Genomic DNA, 22,850 nt, shown 5'->3' on the forward strand with positions numbered 1-22,850 from the left:
CTAGACCTGGGACTCCCCCTGCTCTTCCTCCATCCCCATCATTAATACTTTCCCCCTTTCTGCCCTCTGCCTGCTGTGAACACCTCACTACAGCTACCTCTTAGCGTCATGGCCTAAGTGGTTTTCAAGCAATGCTGAACATTAGAATTGTGTACAAAGCTTCTTGAAAAGAAAGTTGGTTTACTGATCCTAGAACACTGTCATCCAAATACCCAGTTGCTTAAAAATCCTTAGGTGATTTTGAGATACAGTCCTGGAATAGACTTGGTGATGGAAAGCACAATCTTGCCAGATGCAATTATTACTGTGGCATTTTCTTCAAGCTTTTTGTATAGATGGAGTAGGTGTTTGCAAAACAAAGGAATGTGTTCACTGTGCACTTAACCACTTAACTTTGAGTTAGTCACCATGGGTGCTTGATATTAACATTACAGGCTTCAGTGGTATTTATGACCTTCTCAAAAATTTACTTATAATGTGTTGGGAGCCGACACCTCGCCGAAATCAGCTATCATCTTTACAGCCATCTTGAGCCATATACCCTGACAAGAGACTTGTTTTCAACAGCCGGAAACAGCTGAGCACACTCTGATAAACATCTTGTTTTTCTCACATATCTTGTTTTGCTGTTCAGTGCTGCCAGCTGCAAGGCGCACGTGGTCTCCACACTGCTGGGCACACGTTGTCTCCTCACTGCTAGCTAGGCACACGTGATATCCACGCTGCAAGGCACATAATGTAGTGCCTTCAGCTGTGCTTGTCCACGAGGGCAAGGCACGTGGTAAAGGGTATAAATACCTAGGATTTCATTTCAATAAACGAGACTTGATCAGACTCCCTGTCTTGTCTCCATTCTTCGTGTCTCCGTCCCCACTCTCTCTCTTGCTAGGCCCTGACCCGCGGACCGGAACAGCAGAACGGGCCATTACAAAGTGACCCCCAAACGTTAGGAATGATAGCCCTGAAAATCTAAAATTCTGCTCTAGCCAACTTAACCATAAAAATCCTAAAATTTCAGTTTATTCATATCAATCTTCCGGGCCAAAGACACATCTTCATATGTAAAGCCCTAAAAATGGTGACGTTCCCTCTGAACCACTCTACATTTGGAAGATCAGAACTGTCACCTGTGTCTTACCTGTACGATCCCATTTACATGGAAGCACATGACAAGTTCTGGTACATTGCAAATCAAGTTGTCCAACCAATAGTCAATTCCAGTTAACACATTAATTGGTTTGTTGTTATCCCTAAAAATACACATTTCTAGTGTTATTTGGCTCAATTAAAATGTCCCACAATAAATCATCTTAAATAATCTACTCTTTTCTCTCTAGACAAAGACTCCCATAGATACTTTCTGATCTGAAGGACCCAGATACACATAGCTCAATAGTTGGGTTATGTGTAAAATCTTTCCAAAAACTTTCCATTTCTAATAGGCATTGGTAAGTTCTCAGTACAAACAGAAGATGGTATGAAGATGTGACTGTGAGTTCCTTGCATGCTACTCACACAGCCCAAGGAACACTGACCACATAAATGACAATGCCAAGTCAGAATTGACGCTCGTTAATGAACGTGGAGCATTAAGAAAATGTTTACAATTACTTAAGGGGAAGTTGGTCAAGCAATTAAACAAACTCTTCTATTTTCAGTAGTTGTAGCCTCAAGCATAAGATGAGGCCAATTCCACAGACATATGGTTTGGTCTTTCAATCAGGATCAGAATGAACACCTATTTACTGGGCTGTCAGCATCTGTTTTCTTTCTTACTGTGGCCATTCTCACTGGCAGGAGGAAGAAGGGGGAGAAATAGGGAAAGAGGACAAACAAACAGCCAGAGAAGAGCTAATGAGACATTTCACTTTAAAGAAAGCTTATTTAAAAAAAAAAAAAAAAAGCACAAGGGGGCATAAGGTGGTTTACCTGAGACGTAAGCTAACTGCTGGATATCTGCCTCCACCAAATATAGGCATGTTAGAACCAACTAGCATGTGGATATCTTCAAAAGTCCACAGAATATTCCGGACGAAGTCATTTTTAAGACCCTTTAATTTAAAACAGGAAAGATTATAACAACAACAACAGATCGACAATTTTCCCCCATGGTCCAAAGAAACACCAGGAAAGAAGAAGAAGCAGAGAGAGACAAGGTTAATTCCCAAGAGCTGTAAGACAGAGAGATGTTTACAAAGCAATTTGAAGACCAAGTGGAATTACTCCCTATCAGTTCCAACTGAGACTAGTTTTCAAAGGATGAAGTGGACTGGGGACCAGTTGTCGCAGATGGGCACATGGAAAGCATACCTGACTGTTCTCCCCGTCATTGAACAAAGTAGTAAGGTTTTGCTCTTTGGGTGCTGAGGCCACATGCCCCACTATGCATGAGGGCTCAAGAGGCTCCCTGCCCTGTGGAAAGTGCAAGATACGGAATGACTGTACTGCCAACATGTCTTACAACTGACCTATGCTTACAGAGCTATCACTCCCACACAAGAACACACACCCCAATCTACTTGCATGAAAGCCAGTACAACGCATGGTGCTCATAACTCATGGGGTGTGGCTTGCTTTAGCTCTGATTTTTCACAGCCGCTGCAAGCCAATCATATGCATAATCTCAAATGAGACGGATTTAAAGATCTTTCAAAGAATCAGTTTTTATTTCTTGGTTTTTGGTTAAGTCTGATTACCACTCTCTGGAGGCCCAGCATATCTCTACTGAATTGAAACACCTAGCACCTCAGCCACAATTTAAAACTTCACCTTCACAGTCTCCAGTTGAGAATGTCCTATGTGAGCTTCACAGAACCCTAAACCCTAGAGACCCAGAGAAAACTTTCCAATTAGTGTAAAAACCCATTGCCTGCCATATACCTGCTTTTGAAGATTAATGTCTATTGACCATCATTCTCACCACTGTCCTAAAAACCAAACAAAGCCAGACAACCCCAAATCCAAATGTTTTAAATGGTATTAAATTAGAAAAATCTACCTCCCTCTCTGTATAATACAATGTCCTCCCATTTTTTAATATTAAAAACTTTTTCTTTTTTTGAGACAGAGTCTCTCTTTGTAGCCCCATCCTTTCATTCTTCCCAGAATTTGGACTATATTAGAAAAATATCCACATTTTTGGATAAACACAGTATACCACTCAGTTTTGCAGCCATTAGGCAGCTGTTACCAGGAAACACTTTCTAAACTTTTAATGCCTTTGGCCTTGAGATGTATACATATACATGCTATTGCTTCCACAAAACTATCTTTGTCTACTGACTTAGAGGAATACAAAGGCTCCCCTGGAGCTGGAGTTAAAACAGTTGTGAGCTGCCCAACATGGGTGCTGGCATGGAGTGCAGACCCTCCAGAGCAGTGTAAGCTTACCTACTCAGCCAGTGTTCTAGCCACAGTAGCCCGAGTTTCAAGAAATCCTCTGGTTACAGATAACCACATGCAATAAAACACATAAAGTAAAGAATACAGAATGATATGCCTCTACTTTTTCCTGTAACCACTAAGTGATTTGCATATTAAGCACCTCCTTCCTTTTACATTTTCTCTTTGGGGAAAAAAACCAAAATACCTCAAATTCATTTATGTACTTTTATGGAATGTCTTCTCTTCTTTAAAACCTCTAAAACTTAAAACCAAGTTAGTCATTTTTTTTTTTATAAAAGCAAGTTAAATGTGTTAGTTTTTTACAAGTCTATTATAATATATAAAGACTGAACCAATCTAGCTGAATCATGTTCAGTACATGAAAATACACAGCAAGACAAAAAAAAAAATTACCAAGTTCAAAGTTTTACTTTTATTTCTTTGGGCTTATTTTGGTGTATTTTCCTAAAAATAGCAATGCTACAATTAGCATCTATAGTGTTATTTCATCCTATGGAAGACACAGTAAGTTAAAAACAAGTAACTCTCGGGGCTGAAGAGATGGCTAAGAACACTGGCTCTCTTCCACAGAACCCTGGTTCAATTCCCAGGATGAACATGGCAGCTCCCAGTCAGTTAACTCCAGTTCCAGGGGATCCAATACTCTTTTGTGGCCTCTGTAGGCACCACACATGCACACAGTACTACTCAGAAATGCAGGCAGATAAACACCCATATACATAAGATAAAATAAATAAAATCTCAAAAAAACAGTATATAAATAAGAAGCCAAGAAGATGAGACAGATGGCCGAGCAGTCAGGAGCACTAACTGCTACTACTCTAGAGGACCTAGGTTCAAGTCCCAGCATCCCACGTGGCAGTTCACAACTGCCTGGAACTCTAGTTTCAGTACAATCTATCATACCAGGCATGCATGTGGTGCACAGATCTGTGCATGAAGGCAAAATACCCATAGAAATAAAATAAATATTTTAAATCTTCATATAATATTACTGTGGGGCCAAATCTATTATCTAGGGGGAACATCATCCATTTTAGGCCGAACAATTTAAATTATGGGCACATCTAATGCCTCAATGTATGACAGGTACTTAGTACACATCTAGAGTTAAAGATATACTTCATTGTTACATTCAATAGTACTCAATTTTAAGAGAAAAAAATCAGTTGACTAAAATATTTTGTGTTATTTAATAAAAAAAGTAATCTAACAATTCATGTTAACTCCTGGAAATTCTACTTTGGAAAAATGCATTTTTTCTAATTCTGAGATGAGGCTGAAAAAATACTCCTCACCCTTCTTCATCACCTGTTCTTTAGTAAGGTTCTGTTTTCCTAAGCGAGTTCACAGAATCAATATCCAAGGACTAACAAACCTGACTGGAAGCACTGGGATCTTCAGAAACTGAAGAAGGCATTTCAAAGGGAGCAGGCCAGGAAGCCCCTTCAGACTCATGTGTCTGATCGGAACTAGATGATTCTTGTTGTTCTGCAGGAGAAGGGACAGGCTGAGCAGCTCCATCACCATTGATGCTGGGCAATCAGAAATGGAGGGGAAAAAGTGATCACATTTATATTACAGTCTACCCGTTTGTATAAACTAGATTCTATAATCAAGCATACATCTTGTCTATAAGAAACACAGTAAGTGTTGACAAAAGCAAAACTTGAATTGCTAATTTTACCCTATTCAAACTGTTTGTAAATTTTTAGACAGAATCTGATATTTTTCTTAAAACAAACAGTAGTCAAATACCTGTAGTACAAGAACTTGGAAAGAATAGCCTTCTGATACCAGTGCTCCTTGCTTTTCTTCTTCCTCTGCCACTTCTGATCGATCAGTCTTTGATAGAACTCTTTCAACCATGTCCAATCACCAGTCTGAATAACACAAGACATTACTGAACATATATGAACACATGTGATGAGTATTGGACACAGTGTGTTGAAAGCTCAGCCCACAGCCAGTAGTATTTCTAAGATACGGAGGAACCTCTAGGAGGGAGAGCTTAGTGGAAGGAAGTCAGGTCACTGGAGGTATGCCCTTGAGGGGATACTAGGTTCCTGGTCCCTTCTTTTTCTCTTTGCTTTTTGGTCACCATGAGGGAAGCAGAATCTCACCCTAGCTCAAAGCAGCTGTGCAGTAAACTTCTGAACCCACAGCAGAACAACCCTCATGTCCTTCATGTTGTTCTCCTGGGTGTTTTATCACTGTGACAAGACACCGACTCTTACTCATCCAATGTTCTCATCTAAAAGGAGATCTTCTTTAATTTCTACAGACTGTTTCATAAGCATGCACTTATAGAACACATTGATCTTTCTGCACTCAATTCACATCTCTTCTAAGAAGCTCCTACCTTTCACTTCTAAGCCAGGCCTGGAGAGGAAATCCTTTCCTACAGTACCTTCTTAGCTGCCTAGGTAAGCCCTACTTTTACACTTTGTTCAAAGTATCTATGTATGTCTCAACAATCAAACTGAACTAAGGAGCAAGGGCTATGACTTACTCACTGTCACATCCCAAAATCTGACAAAGGACACGAACGCACACACTACACTGTGTTGTTTTCCAAGGAAAAACTATCTTTCTTATCAATTTAATCACCTGTAACTTATTTTTTATTATGAAACCATTGGAGAAGTTAGGACTGGTGGGAAAGTCTGCAAATTCCAGCTACCTAGAGGCTGAAGCAGGTGAATTACAAGTTTAAGACATGGGTGAACTACAAAGTTGAGTTGGAGGCCAGCCTGGGCAATTACCAAGCCCCTGTCTAGGGAGAGAGATGTTTGTAGGTATAGGTCAGTGGCAGAACACTTGTCTACCATGCATGAAGTCAGGTTCAAACAAAAACAATGCTGTGTAGGAATATTCTTTAAAAGGTAGTTAAATATTCTTTAACAGGCAAAACCATCAACTACTTGTTAGTAACCCATGAAGGTAAGTGTAAACATGAAGTAGGCCTAGAGAAGTCAAAACTGTCCTTAACACTTGGAGGAAAACATCTGCTGACCAATGGCTTGAGAAGCTAGAAATCAACTGATATAATCAGTTATACTTATAGGAATAGCTCTTTAACACTGTTTACATTTTGGCCAGCCATGTTTCCAGAGTATGTCTATAATAAACATGAAAAGATTTTTCAAAAATCCAATTTCTTTAATTTCACAGATTTAACAACCCTCTCTTTTAAAAATTGACTTTATCCTTAGTTTCTTAGTTTTAAAAATCAATAAAAGGGGGTGGGGGTTGCTGGAGAGATACCTCAGTAGTTAAGAGCACTGACTGATCTTCCAGACGACCTGGGTTTGGTTCCTAGTACCTATGCAATGGGTCACAATTGTCTGTAGGATCCAACACCCTCTTCTGGCCTCCCAAGGTACTAGGCATGCATGTGGTTCACAGATGTGTACATCATCCACCTAAAATGGTCTTCTCTGTTCTTTTCCATTAAAAAAAAAAAAATGGTCTCTCTATATAGCCAGAGCTGTCCTAGACCTCTTTACATAGACTAGGCTGGCCTTGAACTCAGAAATTAACACTTGCTTCTGTCTCCTAAGCACCACCAACCATGACCAGATTTTTCTTTAATAAAGCTTTTCACTATTTTAAATCTTTGATGAAACACTTCATTTCTTTATTGCTGAAGTACTTAGCCACAATTCCAATTTGGCATTAAAAAATTGTGTAAGTATGAATATGTATGCATGTGTGTGTGTTTGATGTGCAGGCGAGCAGGTCTGTTGCTGAGGTCAGATGAGGTTGTCAGATATTCTGCTCTCCCACCATCTATCTCACTGTATCCTAAGCTTGTCTTTTGTCATTCTCCACCAGGTTCCTGCCAAGCTAGCAAGCCCCAGCAATCCTATCTCCAGCTTCCAGCAGTGGTGTTACAGGCCTGCAGGACTATGCTCCACTTTTTATACCAGGTCTGTCTGGGAATCTGACTCAGGTCCTTATGCTTGCCCAGCAAGTGCTCTTAGCCCTACTTTAGCATTTTCCTTAAAACATACTTCAGCATTTCCTTAAAACAAAATCACTTTCATAGCTCCTTAACTATTAAGAGAAATGCTTTTATAAATGATTTTTGCATAAATTACCTGAGATGACCTCATAAAGAGTTCTTGAATATCCAGTTCATCTAATAAGAGGGTCCTTCCTATGCGGTGGACAGCCATGCTTACATGAGACTTGCTGTAGGGAATCTTCAGGAGCTTTTTTATGTTCTTAAAAAAAGTTTAGAAAGGCCCCATTAGTATGACCCAGAATCTTACAGATTTTAACTTCATTCAATTTGAAGCTTAATAAGCATTATTTCTTTACGGTTATACAAACTAGATTTTCCATAAGAATAATCATATGGAAGACAGAACTTTAAACTGAGTTATACTATCAATGTAAGTGCAACCAACATTTTACAATAGAATTCCTTTTTATAGGAAGGAATGGAGGCATGCTGATACTAATCAAGGATCAACAGCTACTACAATATCATTTTTAACTCTCAATTGGTAATATACACAGAATAACTCCCAACATATTATGTTTCAATTATTATTGTTAAAATACAACCAAGAATATCCATGCTTTTTATCATTCCCATTATTTTGGAATTGTCCCCTCCTCTTAAAGGAGATAAAAAGTATTTTTAAAACAAACAAAGGCATTAAATAATCATGTAACTTCACCTTATTGCATTGCTGATAGCAAGATTGTAAAACAAAACATGGTTTATCACCCGCCGCACCCCACACACACACCTGCCGCAGCCCAGCACTGCATATTCCCAAAGTCACACTGAACAGCACTTACTTCTGAGTCAGAGACGACATCCACATCATTCCCCACCGAGTCAATGAAGTCATATGCCATGCCGAAACTATGGAAGGAAGAGGTCACAGGTGGAAAGCTGAACAGAGTATAAAGTCCCACTGCTTCTAGGACATGCCCAGCTACATGTCACACTCAGAAATCAAGATGCACATTGCTATCTGGCTGCCTACTACTCAGTTCTTCTTAGGTGCACATAAAAGAAGGCACATCTTAAAAATGCATCTTTGACTTAGTGAAACAAGAACTGTGAAAAGCAATTAGTATTAGCATAAACCCTTAACCTCTCTGATGTAATGAAGTTTTTATTTTACATATGAAGAAAAAAATGAGAAAAATATTATGATTAACATATATAAACATATATAGATATAACACCAATAAAGGAAAAAATTGTACCTAAAATCAACTCAGCTATAAAGAGAAAATGAAATGAAAAACTGGTAATCACCTAACTCACTTCAAGTCACCATATGAAGTTCATCTATGCAATCTACAAGCTTGAAAAAGCAACTGATGCAAAAATGTTGAAAAAGCGACATTTTCCCATTAGTAGGTGGCAAAGTCAGGACATTTACCTAGGACTGCATGTTGCATATGCTTGTATGATTTTTCTATCTGCTCTGGGTACCTAGGTTAAGCTTGATTTCACATGTGTAAATAGTTAATAATGTCTATCTTAAAAGATGTTGTGAAAAATACAAGAGAAAAAAATCATCTAACAAAGTATTTATATAGTCAACAAAACTACTGAAACCAGCTCACCACATTTAATATAATTAATCCATTTTTAAAATAGTAGAAACACATGGTTATTTTCAGACTTTTCACAGATTCAAAAATGCTACAAACAACCAACTTGTAAACAAAGCTATTACCTTTTGAGGCATCAGGATAACTAGCTCAGAGGGTATTAACGCACTTGTGGCTCTTTCTATGTAGGTTATTTGAAAATGTTTCAAGTCCAATCATTCAAGGGAAGAAAAAGAAAACACAGCCCGGCGGTAGTGGCACACACCTTTAATCCCAGCACTTGGGAGGCAGAGGCAGGCGGATTTCTGAGTTCGAGGCCAGCCTGGTCTACAGAGTGAATTCCAGGACAGCCAGGACTACACAGAGAAACCCTGTCTCGAAAAAACCAAAAAAAAAAAAAAAAAAAAAAAGAAAAAGAAAACACAGTCTCCCATATACTCTCAACTTTAAAAACCACCAGGAGAATTTCCAGTGTGAGTCAAGGGTATAGGTTACCCAGCATGTGGGGTTTTAAACTTGAAGCTTTTTCAAACACTCCATTGTCATTTAATAAACACTCCAAAGGGCAAGCAAGTAGTGGCTTAAATCCTGCTCCTCACATGCCACCCATCTGTACATATCACAGCATACACAAAAGGCTAAAACAGCCGAGTAGCAGTCAACATGGATACATGTTACAGTGATGTGCTGCAGACTTGGAGAAAGCATGTAACTCTGATATCTTCTCACTGTGCCATGGACTTCGAATGACAACTATATTCTTTTATTAAAAACATCTGAGCAAGTTAACGTGCATCTCAAACTGAATTGCAAAGAAGCTTTAAAAGCTTCAAACGGGTTGAAAGGCAGGGAAAGGAACGCCAGGGATTAAAATTTACCTCGAAAACGGCTTGCTTTTCTTACTATTGCCAAGAATGGTAGTTCCTGCTGGTCCTAGTTTGGCACTCTCTCGTAACCAGTTGGCAGGTGGGAGTTTCAAGTCTGTTTTCTCTTCGAGACGTGCAAATGCTGTTCGAGGAGGGGCAGAAGAGTACTTCACCACGGCTCGGCTCTTCACTTCACTGCCTCCCAGAAATGAAGCTGATCCCTAGTTAACACATGGAAGGAAGCTTTAATGAGCACTGCCAGGAATGACAACCTCACCTTCAGAGAAACGAAGCAAGGACCCACCAAATCAGGATTTGCAAGGAGCCTCTGATGCGTGTCAGCTCTAACACTTAATAAACAAGCTTAAATTATGCTTACCTAGCTGTTTTTCATGAAACTTAAAAAAGAAAAGGTCAATCAAGAAGTGGATAAAGGCCAACCAACCTGCTTTTTAAAAATCTGGGCATAGTAGCTGCAAACACGTAGTACTTCCAGCACTGTGGAGGCAGACAGACAAGGGCCAGTACAAGGTCTAAGGCCAGCCTGACTGGTCTGGATAACCACTTCCACACCAGCCATGACTCCACCCAGTATGACGAGTCATATAAAATGTTGAATCAGAAATCTAGTGCGCTCAATTGTGTCCTGTTAACTGTATGCAAAATGAGCAAGACGTCCGTACGGTTCTAATGGAATATTCTGATGTAGCAGAAGTCAATGACAAAGTCATCTGTAGGAAGATACTGGCTCGTGTTTACTTTATCAAACACCTAGTGATTGATCTGTAAGCGCATCCTAACACATTCTAAATGAGGTCCAGAGCCTACACTACATAACTCCCAAGCACGCTCAAAGTCTGGACTCACACTATGCGAATCTTCTTCCAGAACCCTTTTAGGCTTTGCAAATTCTCTGTGCCTTTTGAGAATCAGCTCAGTCAAGATTTCTGCGAGCTCCCCCCGGCACTGTCCCTCTTTCCTCTGCCTTCGGAGGACGGTGGCACATTCTATAGCCAGTCAGTTGTCGCCGAGTGGGAAGCCAGGTGCGTTTTGCATTGCAAGCAAACACCTACAGACCCGACGACAAGCACGCCTGGTGATTCATTCTGTACTAGAGGTGCCAAGGAGGCGTGGAAGAAAGTTCCAGAAGCTCCACGATTTCCCTCCCAGGCCCACAAACCTCGAAATCCCTGCAGGTCGCGCTCCGCCGACGACTCTCACCTGTGCAGAAGGCTCCTCGGAATCCGCCTGGGCTAGGAGGCTGAGCCCTCCTCGGGCGGCCGTCCCTGAAGGAGAAGCCTCGGCCCCTGCTTCCTTGGGGTCCCCCATCATTTCCGACTCTGGGGAGGCGACCAGACGCGCGAGCCCTGGAGTCGGCGACAGGAACGCGGGCCCAGAGTCGCAGGAGAACCTCAGAGCGAGAGACTCGGACGCTCAGCGGCACGCACTTCCGGCGACTGACAGGAAGGGAATGTAGGTAACGCGATCAAATCTCGCGAGATTTATCCAAAGGTCCAGCCCGTCCTCCGGCTCTAGCTCCTCCTTCGCGGTCGGGGCAGGAGCTGCCGCACGCCCGCTCCTGTGACACCATTGGGACGGCCACTTCTCGCGATAAACGACTCCCGGGCTCCTCCCCTTCGCTCGTGGCCGGTCTTTGTTGGCAAACAGTTCTTAGGACTTGAGTCAAAATCAGGGTCGTTGGGGTGGGGAGGCGTCGCCTCGGGTACTGGCGTAGTCAGAGCCAGTGTCGTCAAGGCTCTCACTGGCGGCCGCTCTCTCGGTCTTAGCACCTTCAGATCAGGAGGGCTGGAGGGCCAAGAGCCTGCGTTTCTCCCTGAAGCAAGGAGAGAAAAGTCATCAGTCTGTTTAATAATTTTCTAGGCAGGGTCCTATGCAGCCCTAGCTGGCCTCGACCTCGCTGTGTAGCGGAGGGTGACCTTGAACTTCGTATTCTGCCTCCAGCACCCTAATGCTGGGGTTTATGCCTGCCTTGGGATGGAAACTAGGGCTTCGTGTAGGCTAGGCAAGCACTCGGAGCTACATTTCCACTCTGCACCTAATAACAGACGAACTGCGCCACATTCCTCATAAAAAATGTTTTTGAGGTAAAAGGTTTTGTTTTATGACGAGGTATTGAGTTTGGGGGGAAATGTTTATGTGTTAGTGTTTTGACTGCGTGTGTGCATGTAGTACCCGAAGAAGCCAGAAGAGGGCGTCAGATCTCCTGGAACTGGAGTTCCAGGCAGTTAGGAATTGTGGGCTGTGGGTGCTGAGCTCTAAACTGGGGGTCCTCTGCAAGAGCAGAAAGTGCTCTTAGTTGCTGAGCCATCTCTCCAGCCCTAGGGTATTACATTTTCAGTTTTAAGTGTTTCGGCCTTTGCAGTAATTTGGCCATGCCAGGTTATAATTTTTCCTTAGGCTCTGAAAACCCAGTAACTGCAACTTTGGGAATCCTTGGAGAAAGCAGATGCAGTCTGCAAATTGTTTTCAAGTAAAACAAGACATTTTTATGAATTAAATTTTTGGTGCATATTTTGCAGATATTAAAGCATGTCTTGTGATTTTTTAAAAAAGACTTATATTTTACAGACAGTTTTTGCTTTTGTTTTTGCTTTTTTCCTTTTTTGTTTTTTTATTACATTAGAGGCTAGGAAGCTAATCAGGTAAAAGCTCCTGCCAAACACATCTGATGACCCGAGTTCCATGTCATCCCTGGAATCCACTGTGGAAGGAGAGAACTGACTCAGGAAAGCTCCCCTCTGGCCATCACATGTCCCGTGGCGTGAACACACGGGCACAGACACAGTAATAGTATAGAGATCTAAATAAAACTTATGTAACTAACTCTAAAAGATTAAATTTACTTTGAGTACTTAATAATAAACCCTGTCCATCCATTAACTCATTTTACAGGAATATTTTTAAAAATCTAATTTGCACATCATAATATGTTAAATGATAAAATTTTTAAAATGTAATACGGTCCCAACTTAAAAATTCATCTTATTTCTGAAATGGAAATCTCTGGTTGTTTTTTGTGCCTCTAAATGAACAGATATATGTAAGAAAAAAATGATTCTACATTTAGTCTTTAACATTTTCCTATTTTTCTTTCTTGTTTTATAATTAATTTTATTAATACTTTTACAAGTACAAGTTCTGATAATCTTACAGTTTTGTCATTTATTATATAACTGTGTATCAGTAAGAATTTACTGAGGTAGTGTTTTTTTTTTCTTCAGGGCTCAAATATTGCACATATTTCCTTGACATGTTAACATTTGGACCCTTTTTAATGATGCTTAGTAGGAAAATGTGCTACTAATATCCTACAAAAAGGCAGAAATGAATGAAGCAGAACTGAGAACTTGGTATACAGAAAAAAAGGCTGACAACACCTAGGGGCTCATGGGAGCTCAGAGCTCAGGCAGGCAGGCAGGCCTACCAGGACTTACGGAGGGAGGCCTGGCCAGGGGCTAGGTTTTTGAAAGCCACACACAGGCAGGGACTAATTTAGTCGAGGGAGGAGAGTGGTCCCTGAGGCCTGGAGAAGGCAGGCACATCTGGGTTACATAAAGTTTATACATTCCTCCAGCTCTAAGAGCTTTCCCCCCATAATCAAACACATGCTGTAGGCTTTTAAAAGTTATCATCACTGCCTCTAATGTAAGTGATTAAAATCCCATGTTGTGAGGGAACAGATCACTCCTCCCATAATTCAAACGGTACGACAAGAACGCATGCTCTTTTTGAACCGTGCCAGACTTTGCCTGACTTATGCCCCCTAGGGATGGTCTCTGTCCCCAGACAGTTGTGTCAGCTTTGGGCTCTCGTGTTTCCTGTCTCAGTGCCTCATGGCCTCTGCTTAGGACACACATGTTGAGTGGATGACTAACTTACTATGTGCCACCGCTGAGAGTATCATTCTCTTGAGTTACCTAGCTTATTCCTGCTCATCTTGTAGATTCAGCTCAGGTCACTCTAGTAAGTCCTTCCTGACACCTCCCACTTTCTCTATACACACATACACACCCTTTGGTCCCCTATGCTTGTACAGCTTTATCCTATATTTTTCACACACAAGAAAATGACATTTGTATCTGCCTCCCTTGCTGCCTTTGGACTGTATCCTGTCTGATCACCTCCGGTCTCACCAACAGCAGGCTCTGTATCTGCCAACAGAACTGTTTAAGCCCTTAGGCAGTGTAGAGCAAATTGACTGGTGCTGTCAGGTTTTTAAAATGCTTTCAAAATGTTGGAAACACAAAAACAATGTTGTTCACTCCAAAATACTTTAATACTTAAAATCCAGGCTAGAAATGTCTGACAAAGTAGCTCCAACGTAGTGTACTGCCTGTGTCATTAATTATTGAGGTTAATATTGATGCACGGTTGGTACCATTCTGAAACGGTTTGTTAGCTAGAGCTTCTTAGTTTGCAAAATTTCCCTCGGCGTGCAGGAGTCTCTCAGGGAAATGGTAGCCAGTGATAAACTGATTGAGTTGCCAGGTGTGGTAACACGCACGCTTAATCCCAGCACTCTGGAAGCAGAGGCAGCCAGACCCCTGAGCTTAGTATCAGCCTCAGATATGTAGTGATTTCTATGTTGGCCAGAGATGCACAGTGAGACCCAGTATTTAGTTATTTGTAGCACTCAGTATTTTTATTTTGTTTTGGGAAAAAGAAACCAATGTACCCTCAAAAGTGGGATCTTTAAACAGTAGGTTTTCTTTTTTTTTTAGATTTATTTTTTATGTGTGTTAGTGTTTTATCCGTATATATGTATGTATGTGTATGTATGTATGTATGTATGTATGTATGTATGTGCATGCCTGGTGCTCTTAAAGGACAGAAGTGGGTGTCACATCCGCTGGAACTGGGGTTACAGATGGCTGGGGGTAGTCATGTGAGTGCTAGGAACTGAACCTAAGTCTGCCTAAAGAGCAACAAATGCTCTTAACTGCTGAACCATCTCACCAGACCCCCACTGAACAGGAAACAGTATTCAGATAGTATAATAAGTTTGCTACCCACTGTTTTTTTTAAAAAAGATTTATTTATTTATTTATTTTATATATTCGAGTACACTGTTGCTGTCTTCAGACATACCAGAAAAAGGCATCAGATCCCATTACAGATGGTTGTGAGCCACCATGTGGTTGCTGGAATTGAACTCAGGACCTCTGGAAGAACAGTCTTAACCGCTGAGCCATCTCTGTAGTCTCCAAGAGAAGTCTTATAGCAAAGACAACATTAAATTATTTTAGAAGTAAACTTTTTGGCTTTTCATTGTTTTTATTTTTTGAAAGACTGATAGTTTATTTATTTATTTTGGAAGTTAACCTTTTATTCTGATACCTGCTGCTATTTCAAGACTCACATCTCAAGGAAGTCACCTCGGTCCTCATTGTCCTTGTTTTGCTCCAACCTCAGGGCAGCTTAGGGAGGCTTCTCAGGACTGCTTTCCCTGTGCCCTCTTTCCTTCAGTCTGAGGCTCCAGGCTCTTGAGGTTCTCTGTGGTTCTCTCAGTCTCCTCATTAGCAACCCAATCATCAAAATAGGCCCTGTTCCATGGTAACACTGTGGATCCTAGATCCCTTCAAATTAAAGGTCAGTTGTCATGATGCCACTGTGCCTGCAGGATGCTCTTATTGGAAGAGTTGCCAGAAACTGACTCGTGCTTGTCCAATACTTTTTGAAACAGAGTTAGGAATCCTTTATAACACCTTTATAGAAAGAGAACTGTATGAGGGTTGGGAGCAGTTGGGGGTGCTGCTGGGTCTAATGGGGGAATTCAGTGCACTCTGCAATTTCTCTAGTGGAGGCTGCTGACTTTTGAGACTTTATACTCGGTAATGGTTCCAAATGTGGGCCTCAGCTTACCTTGGGTCTTACATGTAGCCAATATCACTCTCTGCTTGTTGAACACTGGAAGCCATGAGCTTCTGACTCGTGGCTGTGCTCAAAACTGGACGTTGGATTTGAGATGATCAGAACCCACCTCTTCCTTCTTTAAAGAGAGTGGCATGGTCTAGAAAGACAAACAGAATTGCATCACTGAAAGACATGCAGTCTTTGCTAGAAGCAAAGCTGGGCAAGTGTTCAGGTCCACTACTCAGGTGTCTTTATAAAGGTTACACTGCTAACGTAGGCTGGTAGAGTTTCATTGTTTTTGTTGTTTCTTAGGGTTTCCTTACATAGCCTATGCTGGCCTGGAACCCATGATGCTCTTGCCTCAGCCTTTCCAGTGATGGGAAATTCAGCTAGAACCTTAATTTGTTTCATTAATAGCTGGCTGAAACAGCAGACTCTTAAGCCACCATCAGTTTTGAAATCAAAATCTCTGGGTTTGCCCAAGAACTCTACATTTTTAATCAGATTGCTAATTCTAGAACACATTGGCCTATAAACCACAACTTAGGACAGTGACCTCCACAGGCAGTTCCCAGGTTGCAGAAAGAGTCATAGCATCTTACAAAACATAATATACTAAATGTGTGCCCTTCTTGGGCCCTGGTCAGTGTTGTGCCAGGCAATGAGACTCCATATGCAATGAAAGCAGTGCTTGTTGTTTATGAAGATTGGTTGCCAGGCAACCAATAGGGCAGTAAGTCAAAACTAGATTTCAGATGAATACTGGAAACACTTGTAGAGTGAGAATATACCAAATATTTATTGTAAATATACCCCGTGCAGCGCTTGAGTTCCACTAGTCATGTTATCTATGTTCAGGACCCAGCTGCTAGTCCTTAAAACCTTTGGTCAGTGACAAACACTCCTGTTTTTTCTTTGTTTTAACAACAACAACAAGGTCACATGACCAGCTGCTACATTCATAAGGTTGGGAAGAACACGGCTTCCCTCGAAGCTAAACATTGGATCTCAATGACCACTACACCACATGTCACAAGTGAAGGCTGTCGGATGGCACTAGCAAGGTTAAACTCAATGACAAAACCAGGCTTTCCAGGGATCTTCTTTGCAGGTGTGCAGTGGGGTAAGGAATGACCTTGAAGCAGCTCATATTACACACAGAGGTCACAGGTCCTCAGTGACAAACCACTAACGAGAGCTGTCAAGCTTGAGAGGGAGTTACTCTTTTTTTTTTCAGAGTGTTCCACGTTTTCTCATCTAGTCAGTGACGATGAGTAGCTATCGTTAGGAAACTACTTAGAGAAAGTTTCCCCAGCAGATCTCATCTGTCCATTCAAGAGAAAAGTGATGCTCAAGCAACGATCGCTGTTGAAAAGATTTTCAGCCTACTGAGGGAGCATCTCTGAAGACAGACATTTGGAAATCTTTTCCACAGCTTACGAAAGCTCGATCTGACTGGGGGCCTGTTTGAGTGAGTAAAGCACTTGCTGTACAAGCGTGAGGACCTGAGTTCAGAGACACAGAGCCCACATAAAAGCCAGGTGGCTGAGCTACTCCGCCTGTCGCCTCGCTGCATAAGAAGAAGAAATGGAATCCTTTGAGTAAGTTGCCTAGTGAGACTAGGCAAAATGCCAAACTCCCAGTACAGTGAGAGATGGCGAGCCAATATGTAAGGTAAAGAACAATCAAAGAAGACACATGGTTGTCAACCTTGGACATCCACATATATGCATACATATGTGCCTGTATACATGCACACATGCATCCACACATATGTGAACAGGCACATATCACACACACACTTGCATAGGCAAAAAGAAAGAAAGAAAGAAAGAAAGAAAGAAAGAAAGAAAGAAAGAAGGAAGGAAGGAAGGAAGGAAGGAAGGAAGGAAGGAAGGAAGAAAGGAAGAAGAAAAGCAAGAGTTCAGACTGCATCCTTAGTGACAGTGGGTGCTCTCTGTAAAGAGCAGCTCTGGCTTAGGCAGGCTGGATGCTAAGAGGAGAGAATCAACAAGGTCAAGGGGCAGCTGGTCCATATACCCCTCAGTCATACTGGCAGCATTGGGGAAAAAATCTAGTCATACTTTAATGTGTCTTTTGATACTACTAGTTGACCAACGCAGGTCACCTAGGTTAATCTTGTCAGCTGTAAACCTACCTGTTTACCTCATATCTGCTTGCAAGATCCTCAGAGCCAGCCAGCCAGCAGGTCCGTCCTGTTATTCATCCTGGTTTTAAGTTTGTTCTATGACAACAGTCTGGCAGCCTGTCTTCTGGATGTATGACAAAACACGTTGTAAGTAAACAAGCGACTCGACTAACTTAGTCCTCTGTCCCGTGTGACTGATCCATGAGAAGAGCTGCTGGCTTCCAAAGGATATGGAAACGTACACAGACAAACCTCAGTTTAAAAACCTCGTGTGATTTGTGGCCACAAGGGAAAGTGCAGACTGATACAGTAAGGCCTGAGGCCATCTAAAGGAGGTCTTTATCTATTAGATAGATTAAATGGGTCGTCCATCTAAAATCATTTAAAAATAAACAACTGGGCCTGGAGAGATGGGTCACCTGGCATGTGAACATGAGGACCTAGGTTCCGGTCGCAGTACCTCCATAAAAAGTCAGGCTGGGCATGTGCTCACCTGGAACCACAGTGTTGTGGAGGGCAAAAACAGCAGGATCAAGGGCTAAGCTAGCTCAGGATTTGGTGAAAGATCTTGTCTCAAAGGAATAAGGGGGAAAATGACAGAACAGGGCACCCAATGTTCTCCTCTGTCCCCTGCATGCACAGACTCACATACTCATGCATACATACAGGCACATAATATAGTCAACACAACACATACACACACACCACAAATGTTTAATGATGGATTGTTTTAAAAGTTTCTAAGCTAGTGCTTTTGTAAAGATTATCTATTTATTTTATTTATTTAGATTATTTATTTGACTTATTTGGAACTTTAAAGACATAGTCTCATACAGCCCAGACTGGCCTCAAACTTTCTAGATAGCCAAGGACTACCTTGAATTCCTGATCCCCCTGCAGCTGCCTGCCATGTACTGGATTTTTAGGCATGCATCATCATGCCTGGCTTTAAAAAGACTATTTTAGATGCAATTAAATGCTATCTTTAAGTCAAGAACAATTAGCAAGTTAATGAGGTACACTTTGCTTCACACTTTAATTTGACAAGAGTAGACAATTTTGAAGCACAATAAAAGGCTGGATGCACAAGTCACTGATGTAATGGCAAGATGGCTTTGGTCACAACTGCCCGACGCCTTATTTATGAACTGATAATTATTTAATTTCTGTTCTGAAATTAATAACACCTAAGCAGAGCATTTGAAAACCTTCTCCCTCCCAGCCCCCCCAGTATTGGAAGGAGCTTGTTTCCTAGACATCCATGAACTTGGATTTTTTGGCAAGATCTCAGCATGGGCTTTCAGAATACAGACAAGTGTTTGTAAGGGCAAGCTGTCTCCACTAGTGCTCTCTCTTTCTGTGTCTGCCCCCACCTCCCTCTCCTTCCTTCCATCTTTCCCTCTCTCTTCTTCCCTCTCTCCCTCCCTCCTCCCCTCCCTCCCCCGTCTCTGTCTCTGTGTCTCTCTCTGTGTCTCTCTCTGTCTCTGTGTCTCTCTCTGTTTCTCAGGGGGTTGGGGAATGACTGTGTGTACATGAGGATCCCAGAGGAGGACACTGGGTGTTCTGCTCTGTCATTCTCTGCCTTATTCTCTTGAGAGAGGGTCTCCCAGTGAATCTGGAGTTAGGCTGGCATCCAGTAAGCTCAGTGGTCCTTCTTCCTCTGTCCTCAGTATCATTAGAGCTACAGGTGTCGGTGCAGCCACACCCAGCTAGCTCTGCATGCTTGAGGTTTGAACACTGGTCCTTATGCTTACACAGCAGGTGCTCCTACCCATTTAGCCTCCCCAAACCCAGATATAGCTTCTTACAGGAGGAGTGTAGCTGGTCTTTGCTACTTTGTGAGTTCTTCTTTTTCCCACCCTTTATCCACCCTTCACCCTATCACTAGATAGGAGAGAAAGAAAGATAGAGGGGAGAGGGAGAACTCTAAATCTAATTTCTTTCTTGTTTCTTGTATTGTATCTGGTTCTTGCTACTTTGTGGGTTCTTCTTTTTTCCTAGTCTTTATCCCCCAAGTTTCACCCCTATCACTGGATAGGAAAGAAAGAAGGATGGAGTGGGGGAGAGAGAGATAGAGATCCCTGAATCTGATTTCTTTCTTCTTGTTTCTTCTTTGTACATGACTGCTAACAAACCGCAAACAACCCCACTGAATGAGCAACAACCAACAACCAACACTTCTCAGGGACCTCTGAAAGGTCTCAGAATTACAAACATCACACCATCGGAGAAATTATCTGCAGTTGGCAAAGCCACGCCTCTGCTAGAGCACAAGGCAAATCATAGTCAGCTGCCCATATATCCCTACACTGGGATTAAAATGAAAACATATAATATTTCTGTGTTTTTTAAATAAATCGAAATTCCAGAATTCTTACTATAGAGGAGTGTTCTTAGAGTATTTGGATTTTATCCTCCAAGCCTAATCAATACACAAAATGAATCCTGGGAATACTTTCAAAGTCGCTAACATCTGCTCTTCAAGCATATCAGTGGCTGAAGCCCAAAAGCAGTTATTTACACAGCACATAGACGAATGAGGAAAAGTTGCCCAGTGAACCACCCGACAAGTGTGCCAGTCAACAATGCTGCGACCCCCACTCCTTCCCCTCCTTCCCAGCTAAGGGCGCAACTTTCCAGACCCGGATGAATCCTTCAGCTATTAGATATTTACAAGGAGGCATTCAACGGGGGCAACAAAATGGCCACAGCCGGGGCCTCTAAGCATAACATCATCTGATTATCTTCCCTCAGGCACTGAAGAGATGTTGTTCCTGTTCTCAGGGTCACACAGTCATGAGGACCCCACTGACAAGACCCATTGCTTATGAACGCCATGCAGGATGCCAGCCGCTGCCTGAACTGTGAGTGTTATCCACATATGACAGTTTTTTTTACATATTTATTTACATATTCCTCTCTCCAGGAAATGGAGCCAGAATCCACAGATGCCATTATCCATCTGCACACATTTGTTTACTACCCAGAAGGCAAGATTGCATTTTAAAGTCTTGGACGGTTATTCTTTCTCATCACAGGTGACTCCAGAAGCTCTGACCATTCACAGTGACCCTGGCTGAAAGCGTCTGTCAAAGCCTTGCTTCCTGGAGTGCTTTGAGATTCTCCTACAAAAGGCATTTTCCAAGCACAGAGTGGAAAAACATCATTTATATTCATTCGTTGCTGTGGCATTTCTCCCTGGAATCTTCCTCTTGTCTGTCTACATTGGGAGAGGGGCACTGACCTCATCTACATTACAAATGGCCTCCTTTTAATGGGAAGTAGGTAAGATACATGCAACACACACACACACACACACACACACACACACACACACACACACACGAGCACATGCATGCGGGGAGGGGGAGAGAGGGAGAGAGAGAGAGAGAGAGAGAGAGAGAGAGAGAGAGAGACTGACTTTTGTTCTTTACTAGGGGAGTCTCAGGCTTGGCTATTAGCTAGTTGAGCCAAATAGGTTATGTGTGTTACAAATGTTCTGGGAAGACTTGAGTATTTGAGTATTCAATCAATACAGTATTCTGTAGATTTTGTGGGATGTTCTTGGGGAGACATGGCACATCTATGCTGAAGATTTCACATGGTTGCCTGGTTAGAACTTCCCCGATTATGAATAGTTGAAATATTGCAGTCCCAGAGCCAAATTATCTTGGGTTATCTTTAGTCCCTTGAGCAGTCATCCATTGTCCAGCTGCATGTCTGACCTAAAGTCCTTTTGACAGTCAGGCAAACTACTAGCTTCTACTAACTAAATATATATATATATATTAAGACTATCACGTGACAGCATTGAAATCCTACAGTGGTTTTCCCTGCTTTGCTGTGACCTGCTTAGTTTGTGCTCCTGCCATTATTTCCTGCAGATGCCTTGACTCATGACTGTTATTTGTTCTGTGATAACAGGAATTCAGGTAACGGTTTCCACACTGGGACATGTTGTTAGGGCAGCCTGAATCCCTCTTGCTGGGGGACATGCCCACTCCTATTGGACACAGAATAAACTGGCTTTTTCCCTTTCAGGTGAGAGCTGTGTTTCATATGGACACCCGGCCGCAAAAAGCGTGTTAGATTTTCTATCTGTACTGTGACTTACAGGAGAGTCACCAGACAGAGGGGAGGACTCCCTAAGGTGTTATTTAGAATGTGACTATTCTGGGTGGCCATCAGTCTAAACTGCTCTACACTCTCCTGGGACTGTGTTCAGAGTAGGGAAATTTCTACCAAGATGGCTCCATGACCTGAACATACTCTTCTTTAAGGAGGTCGAGGTCCTGCTCAGTGTGACTTAAGGGACATTAGAGGGATATTCTTTGTCTTATTGTAGGGGGAGGTTACCAACTGGATCAACAGGAGGTACAGTCTCCAACCTAAAGGCTTTGGAGCGTCCTGAGCCAGTGCCGAGGTGGAAATATCAAATGTGGAAGTCCACATCTGTCAATGATATCGGGTGGAGGGCTGGGGGCTGCCCTGGAGAGGCAGGGGCCCGAGGGAAGAGAGACCCACCCTGGAACCCTTCTCCCATACCTCCGCCTGACAGCCTCTTGGTCTGCATATCAGCTTCTGCTTACTTCTCGTTCATCTTAAAATCTTTTCATCACCAAAAGGTTTCAAACTCGAACTTCAGTACAGAAGACAGAAAAGCAGTCCCAATACTTGCACCCCAGTCACCATCATCTGCTTCCTCAATTATCTACACATGGACCATCCAGGTCCATGTTCCCACCTTCCTTCCTCCTCCAGGAGACGACAGAAAGCAGTTCCTCTCCCCTAATTGTGTTTAATTTCGTCCTCCCAGATGCATTTCTTCTCGACATGCTTTTCTGTCCTGTCAATCACTGTCATCAGTCAGTCTTGGATTGCCCTAGAAAACCCAGATCTCCAGAGAGCTCTGAGCAGCTTTGAGAGAAGTGTTGGGGTTGACTAGCATCATGAGGTATGACGACTTTGGT

The 22,850-nt window shown here is 42.2% G+C and overlaps 1 protein-coding gene across 2 annotated transcripts in view; it reads right to left on the reverse strand.

The window, feature by feature from the left end:
• Positions 1-11,283, reverse strand: part of Edrf1 (erythroid differentiation regulatory factor 1) — a 42,632-nt gene extending 31,349 nt beyond the window's left edge. For both annotated transcript variants that reach the window (XM_028772529.1, XM_028772528.1), the window contains exons 1-9: positions 11,079-11,283; positions 9,870-10,078; positions 8,221-8,287; positions 7,509-7,634; positions 5,164-5,288; positions 4,784-4,940; positions 2,311-2,412; positions 1,930-2,051; positions 1,139-1,250 (exon numbers count right to left, since the gene is read on the reverse strand). In XM_028772529.1, coding sequence (XP_028628362.1) covers positions 1,139-1,250; positions 1,930-2,051; positions 2,311-2,412; positions 4,784-4,940; positions 5,164-5,288; positions 7,509-7,634; positions 8,221-8,287; positions 9,870-10,078; positions 11,079-11,189 — 1,131 coding nt within the window. In that variant the 5' untranslated portion in view covers positions 11,190-11,283. The remainder of the gene's footprint in view (positions 1-1,138; positions 1,251-1,929; positions 2,052-2,310; positions 2,413-4,783; positions 4,941-5,163; positions 5,289-7,508; positions 7,635-8,220; positions 8,288-9,869; positions 10,079-11,078) is intronic.
• Positions 11,284-22,850: the final 11,567 nt, after the last annotated feature.

Source organism: Grammomys surdaster, unplaced genomic scaffold, assembly GCF_004785775.1.
Source record: "Grammomys surdaster isolate TR1022 unplaced genomic scaffold, NIH_TR_1.0 214, whole genome shotgun sequence".
NCBI classification, from domain to species: Eukaryota; Metazoa; Chordata; class Mammalia; order Rodentia; family Muridae; genus Grammomys; species Grammomys surdaster.